Source organism: Syngnathus typhle, linkage group LG3 (genome assembly GCF_033458585.1).
Source record: "Syngnathus typhle isolate RoL2023-S1 ecotype Sweden linkage group LG3, RoL_Styp_1.0, whole genome shotgun sequence".
In the NCBI taxonomy this organism is placed as follows: domain Eukaryota; kingdom Metazoa; phylum Chordata; class Actinopteri; order Syngnathiformes; family Syngnathidae; genus Syngnathus; species Syngnathus typhle.
The window spans coordinates 12,674,264-12,686,564 of record NC_083740.1 but is presented as its reverse complement, the minus strand read 5'-3'; the positions used below and the strand labels follow the sequence as shown (position 1 = coordinate 12,686,564).

The following is a 12,301-nucleotide window of genomic DNA, read 5'->3' as shown; positions in this document are numbered from 1 at the left end:
AATAATGTAGTATTTATTAATATAACTTATATTGTAGCTCTTAACATCTAACGTTGGTTAAGAAAAACATTCATTCTTCATCCGTATAGATGAAGACAAAGGCCAGACAACGACAAGAATATTTAAATTTCCCCACGTGATGTGGCTGTGTGACACGTTGATGAAAAATGATTCCACAAGCATCGGTTAATGCAACCTTGCTCATTCCTGCTCTGATATATTTGACTTTGACCAATAACCTTGGTCCCAACCATTGTCCCTTGTTTGGCAAATGTGAAATTGTCACATTGTCGAATTTCTTGTCACAGCTGTGAGCAAACATTTTGAGTGAACACTTTATGACATTTCGTGCGTGTTAGTGCAAACTGCTTGTTTTGTCTGGGAATAAATACGGAAGGGGACAATTGTGCATTCCTAACAAGGTTCGGGAGATAGTCAAGAAGTATTCCAAGAATGGTCACATTCGTGGAGAAATGATAAAATGTGGAATCACAAGTTGGACCTGTAATGGGGGCGGGATGAAACCCTCACCCACTAGGCACCACCCGTGTGGTGATGGAGCGATTACATGGCGTAATGGCAGACACATTCTTCGCTTTCAACTAAAACCCCTCCCACTTGAAACTACTACTACTATATATAACTCAGGGAGCAAAGTGATGCTCACAACTGCAGATCCTGTCCACATCCAGATCCTCCATCATGTCTCTGAGCACGAGATCCTACGGGGAGAAAACACTGAGCGTCTACGGTGGAGCCGGTGGTCACGGCACCCGCATCTCTTCCTCCCAGTCGTGCTACCTACCCGCCCCGGGTTTCAATCTGGCCGATGGCTTGGACCTCCACGTCGGCGCCAATGAGAAGGCCACCATGCAGAATCTGAACGACCGCCTGGCTTCTTACCTGGAGAAGGTGCGCACCCTGGAGAAGGAGAACGATCGATTGGACAAGCAGATCCGAGACTGGTACCAGAGCAGAACTGTCGTCAGCCGTGACTACACCAATTACTTCGCCATCATTGATGACCTGAAGGATAAGGTGAGCGGAATCACACATTCCAGGATTATCCCCCGTGTGTGGTGGACAAAGCAGATATGATGGCATCAAGTCCGTTTAGATGATGAAAAGTAACATTTAATTCCACCACCAGCATCACACCAAATGCATACGTAGCTTTGATGTTATAGTACCGTACTTTCCGCACTATAAGGCGTACCTAAAAACCTCAAATTTTCTCAAAAGTCGATAGTGCGCCTTATAATCAGGTGCGTCTTATATATGGACCAATATGTAGCCACTACAGCAGGCGTGTCCAAAGTCCGGCCCCTGGGGCCAAATCTTATATATGGACAAAGTTTTAAAATGGGCCATTCATTAAAGGTGCGCCTTATAATACGCAAAATAAGGTAGTGCTTTTATATGCATAATAATCTGGATAATAAATGCTGCCATTTGTTGCTAGGCATTGATCATTAGGCTCAATCCTAATAGCCAATATGAAGATTTACACATTTTGACTGAAAGTAGGATACAAATGACCCTGAAATGATTACTCATTGGCTTGCAAACATTTCAGAATCTGCCCGTCACTCAAAGTCAGGAGGAATAAGGCTCTGCCCACATAAAATGTGAGCAAATAAAAGCAATACCGGTAAAACAAAAACAAACAAAAAATGTTGTCACCGCGGAAATTAATTTCTCCTGATTTTCACCTGAATTTATTAATAGTCTAATGTGAAGTATTGCTTGAGATGGCATATATTTTTGACCAATGAGCTCATGTTGTGACCATCCGTCCTTCCATTTTCAACACCGCTTATCCTATCCAGGGTTGTCATCGACATTGGGCAAAACGCAAACTACTCTCTGAACTGGTCATCAGCCAGTTGCAAGGCTCAAAATCTCGGATTAATTTTTGTTTCCTTGTCAGATCTATGTCGCTGCCAGACTCAATGCCAAGACAATCTTGGACATGGACAATGCGAAACTGGCTGCTGATGACTTTAAAATGAAGTGAGTATATGTGTGTGTATTACCACATACTTGACATCCACGTCTGCCTTCTAAACCTCACCGACCACTTTGACGCTCTCAGGTATGAGAATGAGCTAGCCATGAGAATGACCGTGGAGGCTGACATCGCTGGGCTGAAGAAAGTGCAGGAAGAGATGAAGTTGATCAGAATGGATCTGGAGTGCCAAGTGGACGGTCTGAAGGATGAGCTCATCATGCTGAAAAACAACCATGAAGAGGTGAGGGTGTCCCACCGCAGTTTAAACAAAGGGTGCTTGAGCTAGAAGAATGACTTTTATCTTGATCAATACATTCCATCGCATGAATAACACCCGTGATGTGTTTACACTAAATTCTTCACCTCAGTGTGTGGTAAATACCATCGCTCTTCCATTCACTATTCATTCCATGGTATGTGAAGTGTCATCATTTGTCTATTGTGGCTTTAGACAGTCCTAAAGTACACACAGGACCACACTCCCCTCTTAGAACTCTGAGGAAGTTCCATGTTAGGTGAATGTTTTTACAAACACTTGTGCTCTTTTGAACACTGCCCTCTCCCCCGAGTTCACTTCCATGCATTCTTCTTTACTTCCGTTAATGTAGTTTGCCTCACAGACCCATTTGAAAGATTACAAATGTATGCACACACACACATTTTTAAAATACCAAAACCCGGAAAGTCATCAGATGAGAAGATTCCCTCTTTGACTCCCCACAGGAATTGGCTCTGCTCAGGAGTCAGATGGGCGGTCAGGTAAACGTGTCCGTGGACGCGTCGCCCTCTCCAGACCTGAACGAGATTATGACAGAGATCAGAGAACACTATGAGGCTATGATTGCCAAGAACCGCAGGGAAGTCGAGTCCTGGTACCAGACCAAGGTAAAGATAACAAAATAAATAAATAGAATAAATTGATAAAGTTAACATGTCGCATTGTGTCTGCGATGTGCCAAGATGGCAGCAGTAGAGCAGGAAGTGATGACACACACAGAGTCTTTGGCGACATCCCGCTCTGAAGTCAAAGAACTCAAGGGTATACTCCAGAGGCTTGAGATTGAACTCCAGTCCCATTTTAGCATGGTACGTGTATCCCGGCAACTCACTTAAATGTTCATCTCAGACTGCCCACTCATGTCTTTTTTGTATTACGCCACCAGAAAGCATCCCTGGAGGGCACCCTGGCAGAAACTCAATCCCGCTACGCTGCTCAGCTGGCAGGTCTGCAGAACATGGTTGTGAGCTTAGAGGCCCAGCTTTCCCAGATCCACGCCAGCATCACCAGCACTAAGCACGAATATGAGATGCTGTTGGACCTTAAAACTCGACTGGAGATGGAGATTGCAGAGTACAGACGGCTGTTGGAGGGAGAAGAGGACAGGTGGGAATGAGACTAATTTCTGAATTATAAAATTCACAATATCAGAAAAAAACTAACTAATATATTCTGGGTTTATTCTTCTTCACCAGCTCAAAACAAGGTTAGTATCCTTGAAAGCACAATTGGTTGAAACTCAAGAACTACATTTGCTCATGCTTCTTTTCTTTCGTACAGTGATCACCAAGGTCATCACAGTGGTGGAGACGGTCGTCGACGGGAGGGTGATTGAGAGCAGCAAGACTGTCGATGTAGATGTGGATGAGATTGAGTCATAGCTTGGAAGAGACTCTAAGTCTTAGAGTCTAAGACATTAAAGGTCGTGCAGTTAATGCTTGTGTGATGTCATTTTCTAGATGATGATAAATAAATAAATAAATAAATAAATAAATAAATAAATAAATAAATAAATAAATAAATAAATAAATAAATAAATAAATAAATAAATAAATAAATAAATAAATAAATAAATAAATAAATAAATTCATGCTGTATTGTAGAAGCTGGGGCCAGACTTAGAAAATGGCAGGTTCTTAAAATAACCTTGAAAAGGTCATTTTAAAAGCTAAAGAATTTACAGTACTTTTATTTTTATTTCATAGATTGCCTGTTCTGAAATCAGCTACTAAAAACTCAGCCATGCTTATTTGTTAACGACTTTTCATATTTGTTTCGTATTCAGATCAAACTCCTTGTTTTTTTTTTCTTCCCTTCTTTTGGGTATGGCAAATATTAATAAACACAGACTAAAATACTGGAGAATATATTTGTGGAGCCTCCATAAATAGAACACAGGTACATATATATATGGTGGTCCTCTAGATGTGTGGTCAAGAATTATGACATGAGAGCTGAAAAATACCAAGTCAAAATGGTACTAATATTTTTCTCTTTCATAAATTCCACACAGACCTTAACATAGCCTATAGGATGTGGTGCTATTTGTTATTTATGATTCCATGGCCAAAGCTGGATTTAACTGGTCTAAGCATGCAAAGCGTACATCTTTATGGGAAATTGTGTAGAGCTTTCAGCTGGGGAAAGTCACGGTGCTAAAATTCATCAAGTTCATTAAATTACGTGCCAAAAATGGCTAAACCTAATAATACAGCTGAACTAAGACTTAACCCTTTCACCACCAGCTTCATTTTGATCCCTATTATACATAAACAGTGGGAAAATTTTGATTTTGAAGACATTAACCTTAAAGTGCGAAATCTCCGAGTGACTGTTACTGACATTGAACTGACTTTTGAGCAGGTAGTCCAGCATGCACTGAGTAAACCTAAAGCATTCTCTTCCACAGTGACCACATTGAAAATTGATGTGTTATGACAAAACCACAGTCTGAAATGAAATGCAATTTTTAATTTGCATTGTTTGTTTGTTTGTTTGTTTTCCTTGTAGCTGAAATCTTGTAGAGTACAATGATATGGAAACTATTGTAACATTTTAATACACCCTGAAGACTTTGTTTTGTCCGTATTTATACATTTGCCTGATCTTGATGTCAGACCTATCACACACTGAAATAAAACGGTTGCAGACTGACAAAAAAGTCAAACAAGTAATCAAACACAGACACAAGGAGTAAGTCGGCAGACAGGGAGCCTTTTATCCAATCATTTTGTTGGTTTGCAATGACAGAGTAACCTTTAGGCTTCACACCGCTTTCGGCTGTTGTTTGCTGGATAAGGCATCTTATGCGGAGGTGGTTGTAGAGGAGACCACCTTGCCATCCACCAACTCCTCTGTGACCATGATTACCTTGGTGGTGCTGCTTTTGGTCGTACCGATGCTGGGGAAGGACAAATACAGCGCATGTATGAAATACCAGTTAAAAAGTAGGTGGTTTAGATCTGAAGACTGCACTTTGCTTCTGGTCAAACAAACTGTAAGCCAATTTTCTCTCACCTGCCCTCGCCATCCATAAGTCTCCTGTACTCTGCAATTTCCTTCTCAAGTCTGGTCTTAATATCAAGGAGCATGTTGTATTCTCTGCTCTGGCTTTCTATCTCGGCACGCAGTTGCATCAGTTGTTCTTCAAGAGCTGTGACCTGTGACTGGAGTCCTTGGAGAATCATGGAATATCGGGTTTCGGTTTCGGCTAACGTGTTTTCCAGGGATCCTTTCTGTAGGAGTGTGTACATGAGTGATTTTAGCATTCGGGAATATACAGACAGGGACATTAGTTCCAGCTGACAGTCGCACGATTACTTACCATGCTAAGTTGAGACTGTAGTTCGATTTCCAAGGCCTGCAATGTGCGACGGATCTCTGAGATCTCCGATCTGGAGGTTTGGAGAGTTTCTGTGCTGACAGCCATTTCCTTGTTCAATGCCTCACTCTGCAATAGATGGTGTTATTGCCCTACTCCAATACATGCTACGGAACAAGCAAAAACGTTTCAGTGGGAATTACCTTGCTCTGGAACCAGGCTTCCAAATCTCTCTTGTTCTTTGCGGCCATGCTTTCGTACTGCTCTCTGATCTCAGCAATGATTTTGCTCAGGTCGGCCTGTGGTTTGGCGTCTACCTCTACGTTGATCTGTCCAGTCATCTGTAGCCTCATGGCTGCCAATTCCTGTTATGTAAAAACATTGGTAAGACGTTGGATGGAGAGAAACTTGTCGTAACTCAGACATAGAATATGAAATGGTTTGCTGCTCACTTCCTCGTGGTTACGTTTGAGGTGGACAAGCTCATCCTTGAGGCCTTCGATCTGCATCTCCAGGTCTGAGCGGACCAGCGTCAGCTCATCCAACATTCTCTTCAGACCGGCAATGTCCGACTCCACTGACAGACGCATAGCCAGCTCATTGTCATACCTGTAAGACAGCAAGAGGTCGGAAAATAATTCAAAGTGCTTTTAATTTGTTGTGGGTATTAGTTGTCAGTTTTGACACTTACTTAGTTTTGAAATCATCTGCTGCCAGTTTTGCATTGTCAATGGCCAGGTAGATGCCTCCATTGATACGTGTGGCATCCTGGATCTGTGACATTTAGAAATAAAGCATGTTAGTGACATTTCATGACGACTGTACACACATATTAGAAGAAGACATGTATTCTTACCTTTCCCTGTAAGTCGCTGATGGTGATCTGATAAGCACTGTAGTCGCGGGCAGCGGGGGAGGCCTTGCTATCCAAGAACTGACGGATCTTCAGCTCCAGGTCGGCATTGGCCTTCTCAAGGCTGCGAACCTTGTCAAGGTAAGAGGCCAGGCGGTCGTTCAGGTTCTGCATAGTGGCCTTCTCGTTGGCGCTGACATGCAGATCCAGGCCCTCGCCCATGCCGAAGCCTGCACCACCTCCCATGCCGAAGCTGTAACCTGCACCACCACCGTAACCTGCACCACCTCCCGAGCTAAAACTGCTGCTGGAGATTCTTGCGCCGCTTCCACCTGCTCCTCCATAAACACTCAAAGCCTGGCCCCTGCGAATACCGCCGACCAGGTTTCCACCCGCGTAGGAGCGGCTAGTTAGCGAGGACCTGCTGAAGTTTGACATTATGTTGACTGGTAGTGTCTGCCTGCCTGCCTGCCTGCCTGCCTGCTTGCTCAGAGAGGAGATGATGGACTGAGATACACAGTTCCTCCCGGGTCCCCTTTTTATGCAGCACAAGGCGCCTCTGGTGCAGGTGGAGGCGTGTGGATGGGAGGAGCATGAACTAAGATCAGTGGCCTCACCCTTCCCGCTTATCCCTTGAGTTAATTTACCTGGTAGGATCTGAAGGAGAAAGTAGGGCATCTGGAAGCAATTAAAAATATATATATACTTATATTAATTGAAAAGACATCCAAAATGTCGGATTCTCGTTGCAATCACACTTCATAAATGTGTTTGTAAATGAAAGGTATGTTTCAATTACAACTATATTTTATTGCTTAAAAGTATGAATAGTGAAAGGGCCGCACCCTTCCTGGTCAGCCCGAGGCTGCTTCGTCAGATCCAACCAGTTTGAATTGTCAAGTCAGTGCTCTGACAGATGATCTATGTTCAGTGAGTTACTGCTATGCTAAACCCTGTGGGCCAAGGACAAAAACTAGTTATATAAGAAACGAGTATTGCAAATTCATGCATGCAGAGAGCAGTTTCACTCCCCTTCAACTTTTATTTTGAGCAAATATGAAAACGACCTGTTTCATCACTGAGGCTTTGGTAAACTCAGCTGTCTACGGTTCAATTTCATGAAGGGTTTTCATACGGCTTGAATACAGTTGTTAAGAATTGAGGCTCATCAAGCAGATCCATGTGTTTCGTTAGTATAACCTCAGATAAGAAAACACTTTGTGTAAGGCATGTCATAAAAGGATCACAATTTGATTGAATTACTCCTGATTTTAACACTCCTCCAATGTAGGAGGTAGTTTTGTCCCAGTTTGTATCTCTGATGTTACCCTTTTAATACCAAAGAATTTGACATAACATCTACGTAGTTCTGCTCTGCTCTGCTCTGCTCTACAAGTCAATGCTTGGTGCTTGCATAAGAAGCGCAATATGACACTGTGGCTGTGACTGGTGGGTGCGGCAAAGGAGCAATAGGCTGATCCGAGCATGTTGCCACTCTGGTCGAAGCGGTTTCAGGAACATGAGGTATCAATTAAAACAACACGGCAAGTTGGTACCTGAGGATTTCACAATCTGTACAGCTGTGTAGCCTGAGAATGAAGTAGAATTTTGCATGAAAAGTTGCAGAACATTCAAGGTTACTTAACAACGCATTGTGGTTTTGATCATCAATCATAAATCCCGCAAGTATAGTAGCTGGTTTTATCATTGTTTGAATTTGTTGTGCATATGCAAAACGCAATAGCATGCACTGCTCAAATTACAACTATATCATTTTGCAAATTAGTACAGACAACGTAGATAACATAAATAGACGGAAGTATAATTAAATAACCTGAGTATTTGCAAGCTCAAGAATTACAAGAATTCCTTGATTGTGAAATCAAATTTCTCATTGTGCAATATATGTAATTAAAATGTACTCTTGAGCAATGTTCTCCAAATCCATCGATTCGTTTCATAAACCTTTGTTTAGCAAACATTTTGCAAGGTGATGTCACATACAACCAGGCTCTACAGCAAAAATGTCAAACTCAAGGCCCGCGGGCCAGATCCGTTCCACCACATCATTATATGTGGTCCGCGAAGACAAATTTTGCACGGACTTTATGTCGTTAGTAAAATTACAACTTTGCTTACAATTTTTATTACCATTTGTTTTTTTTTAATATTTGAACAGTTTTTACTAGTCCCTGATTTCAAAAGTAGTTATCAAATGAGTTTGACACTTCTGCTCTTCGACTATCAGAGAAAACATGGATGGTGGTGGAGGAAAAAGGAGAAACAGATTTGAAGTCTTGAATCTTAGATTAGCTCTCTTGGCAAGCTCTATTGAGCAAATGGAGACACTTTAGTGTCAAGCGGCCATTTTCACATGCTCATACTTGACTGCATCGGGGTCACGCCAAAGTGAACAACGACATTGGTATGTGAGGCATTAGCGCAAGGCGTGGCAGGAATCTTGGAGTGAAGCAAATTAGCAATTTGATTTGAGGTTTTTAACATTTCCTTCAAAATGTTTTCTGATTCATCGCGAACATATCTAATTGATTGAGCAGGTATGACATGATATTGGTTTGTATTTTGAACAGGATCTCGATCTGTGCTCCAACTGGATCATTGCAAAACTTTAATGTGGCTCCACTTGAAAGATTTTCTTTGTTCGCATCATTATAATTAGGTTGAAAGCAACTTGCTGCAACTTAACATTTGCAATTGTTTCCAGGAGTTCAACCTTGACGTCCATCAGATGATTTAAACGATGTCTGACGTAAAAAAACGTTTTGTTAACAACCCTGACCAATTGGAAAGATTTAAGAACTTGCCAAGTATATAAAATGAGACTCGTGAAAAATCAAGCCATTGTCTCCGCTCTCAGTCACATTCATTAAAAGTGTCAGCCACACCACACCCAGCTCAACTGCCAATCAACTAAGATGAATGCAACTTAATTTAGCATCTTTCTTATGAATAAAATCAGAAGGACTGAAATAGTGAAGCACAGTGAAATGCATGCTATATCTCCACAATTGACTACTTCATTGTTCTAAGTCTTTCAATAATTCCAGCAATTATCTTCAAACAAGTTCATGTATTTGGAAACACTTTACGGGGTCTATACTTTTTACCCAGGTCATCATACTTTTTATTTCCTATCTAAAAAGAGCTGCATGCACATTCATTATGAAGAAAATGCATTCAAATTCACTTTGCAACACAAAATGCTCAGTAAGCTAAAAAAAAAAAAAGATTGCAGCTTTAGGGGAAAGAAGTTAGAGCATGTCAGAAATGTGCTTTGTGCCCTGACCTGCAAGTCAGAAAGAGCCCGAGGTGCTTTTAGTTGGGTGTGGAACTATCAAGTTGGAGAAAAAAATGGAACATAAGACATAAAAGTGCACAGTCCACCCCGTAATCAGCTCCTAATCTCCATGGGAATTTATCCACTCCCTCAAATGCAACAGGTTTTATGAACACTAACATTTTTTTTCCTCCTTCACTTGACAGACATACAAAGAACAAGGAAACAACATTTTATCTTCTGTCCATTTTCAGTGAAATAAGCACTTTTGGCCTGCACTGAGGGAACGCGGCAACAGGAGCTGCTTTCTTTGTGAACTTTTAAATACTATGCTTGAATTCAGGTTCAGACAGGTTTGTGTGGTCAGGTGACAGCCTGCGGGTGTTGGCCCCACCCTTTAACTCCCCTCAATGCTTCGTGCAGCACTCTCAGTCTACATGCTCACGGAGATCTGGAAATTTCCAACAGAGATTGCAAAAGACATGAACAGAGCTATTGTCCACTCACTTGCAACATTTACCTATATGAATAAAAACAAAGGAGTGACTTACAGAATGAAGATATTGTATTTGGGGAGCTGCCACATTTTGAATAATATTGCTGGTGTTTATTGCAGCTACTATTTAATGACAGATGCACTATTGTATGTACTTATTTTACTGCACGCAATGCTTCTGACTATTCTTGCTCCAGTCCACATTCAAGTTTGCATTTTTTGTCATACAGTCTGCATGTTTATCAGTCCGCACAGAAGCCACAAACAGTGCTTCTTCTCAGTCTCACTGTTGGTCTGTCGTTGGAATTTTTTTTATCAAACAAATTTTGCATTTCTTGCACACAGTTATAAGTACAGTACGTGTGAATGTGTGTCTTACTACTTAAGCTTTCATGCCACATGTTGTTTCTTGTGCAGAAGACAAGGGAGTTGCCAGGTGCACTCATGAAAGTGGCGTGCATTCTTTGCACGGAGCACACACGGGTGTCTTGGTTGAGAACAGCCTGGTCTTGTCGAGGCAGGTTCAGTAAATGTATGGAAAGACGTTTGAACAGTATGTCCCTGTATATCCGGCTGAAGGTCCACCACGTAATTGTGTGGACTTTGTGCACTGCTCACTAGTAGTTACATAATTCAATACACATATAGAATGACGATGACAACTTTGCCTTTCTAACGGATATATAGAGGAAGAAAAAACTGTACTAATTAACAACTGTTCTTTATGAGTACTAGTAGTGAAGCGCGATGTTCTATACTCATTAGTTGCATGCAGTTGTCAAGTAGTGTGCGGTTTGGCCTTCCTAGCAACAGTTTCCCAGAAGTTTGCCAAAGGTGCTCCAGTTTGCAAAAATGTAATGGAAGGCAAGAGTTATTGGTGTGCTGGGAGGAGGTGGGTGGGAGGATAGAAGTCATTACACAAGTGCAAAATTATGTTAGTGCACCTTTTGTGATATATATTCAAAAATTGTCCTACTGACAAAAGAGCTCAACATTAGTAAGATAGAAAAAGACCCCCTCCCCAGCACATGTTGTAAGATTAGGGTTCGTTAGAGTTCGAGCTAGAATCCATAAAAGCGTATATATTCCATCCAATGTGAGCGAGGGATCCATAGTGTAGTGGTTAGTGCTCTGGACTCTCACCCTGGCTACCTGGGTTTCAATCCAGGTCACAACTTTTGTGACCTAAAATATTTTATCATAGAAATAATTGCAACACAGTTGCTCGTGTGCCGCCCCATATAACCATTGTAAGTTTGTGCTTGTGAGCTGCTCCATAACACCATATATATTCGAAGTAACGTAAGCGAGGGTTCCATAGGGTAGAGAGTCCGTGTGATTCCCTCGTTAAGTGCACCTGCATGAAAAGTTTTAGCTCCTGCAGAACGTGAAAATGACCAATCGTTGAACGATTCGTTTGAACGAATCTTTTCAATGAACTGATTCCAAAGATTCAGTTCACTTAAAAGAACTGAATGTACATCACCCTCTCAGAGTGCCGCTGTCCTGCCAGTTTTATATGCGTCCTGCCTGTAATACACAGTTTGCGCCACAGGACGGCACTAAATTCACAGACAATAATTGACAGCTCATACCTATACGAATGAAGTTGGAATGTTGAGCAAAAACAGAACAAAACAATTTGTAAATTAATGTCTGCAATGGCTTTAATTTAATTTTAATTTATTTGTATGTCTAGCATCTTTAAAAAAAATGTGTTCCATCAACTCTCCTTTTAACGACACTCGAGAATAATTTGGGAACCAGACACACTAACTATTGAAGCTTTATAGGTGAAATTCTTTGCATTTTTGCTGGACGTACAGCTTCAGGTGCTCAGCAGTCCGGGTTTTATTTTGCAAGCCATTGTGTGCAATGAAACCATAATGTTACCACACATGCTGAATGTGAATATTGCTTGGATGTGCCCATTAGTGTTAATGCCTGTAAAGATATGTCTGTTCCCTTTTTACTCAGTATAAAAATATTTATACTGTCATTGCGACTGTTCACAGAAGTTAAACAAAAGACACACACCATAAAC

At 41.4% G+C, this 12,301-nt stretch overlaps 2 protein-coding genes across 3 annotated transcripts; one reads left to right on the top strand and one right to left on the bottom strand.

Annotated features, from left to right (window-relative positions):
- The first annotated feature begins 647 nt into the window (after nt 1-647).
- krt98 (keratin 98) lies at nt 648-3,724 on the top strand. 2 transcript variants are annotated; one of them, XM_061274144.1, is made up of 8 exons: nt 648-1,038; nt 1,931-2,013; nt 2,096-2,252; nt 2,735-2,896; nt 2,972-3,097; nt 3,175-3,395; nt 3,485-3,495; nt 3,570-3,724. In XM_061274144.1, the coding sequence occupies exons 1-8, from the start codon at nt 703-705 to the stop codon at nt 3,668-3,670; spliced, it is 1,197 nt and encodes a 398-aa protein (XP_061130128.1). In that variant the 5' UTR covers nt 648-702; the 3' UTR covers nt 3,671-3,724. The 2 variants fall into 2 exon arrangements, with proteins under 2 accessions (XP_061130128.1, XP_061130129.1); XM_061274145.1 differs by lacking the exon at nt 3,485-3,495.
- Nucleotides 3,725-4,983: 1,259 nt separating this feature from the next.
- LOC133151265 (keratin, type I cytoskeletal 13-like) lies at nt 4,984-7,156 on the bottom strand. Its single transcript, XM_061274143.1, has 7 exons — nt 6,467-7,156; nt 6,302-6,384; nt 6,063-6,219; nt 5,814-5,975; nt 5,614-5,739; nt 5,307-5,524; nt 4,984-5,190 (listed from the first exon to the last, which is right to left on the bottom strand). Exons 1-7 carry the CDS (start codon nt 7,139-7,141, stop codon nt 5,094-5,096), a joined length of 1,518 nt encoding a protein of 505 aa, XP_061130127.1. The 5' UTR covers nt 7,142-7,156; the 3' UTR covers nt 4,984-5,093.
- Between the last annotated feature and the right edge of the window lie 5,145 nt (nt 7,157-12,301).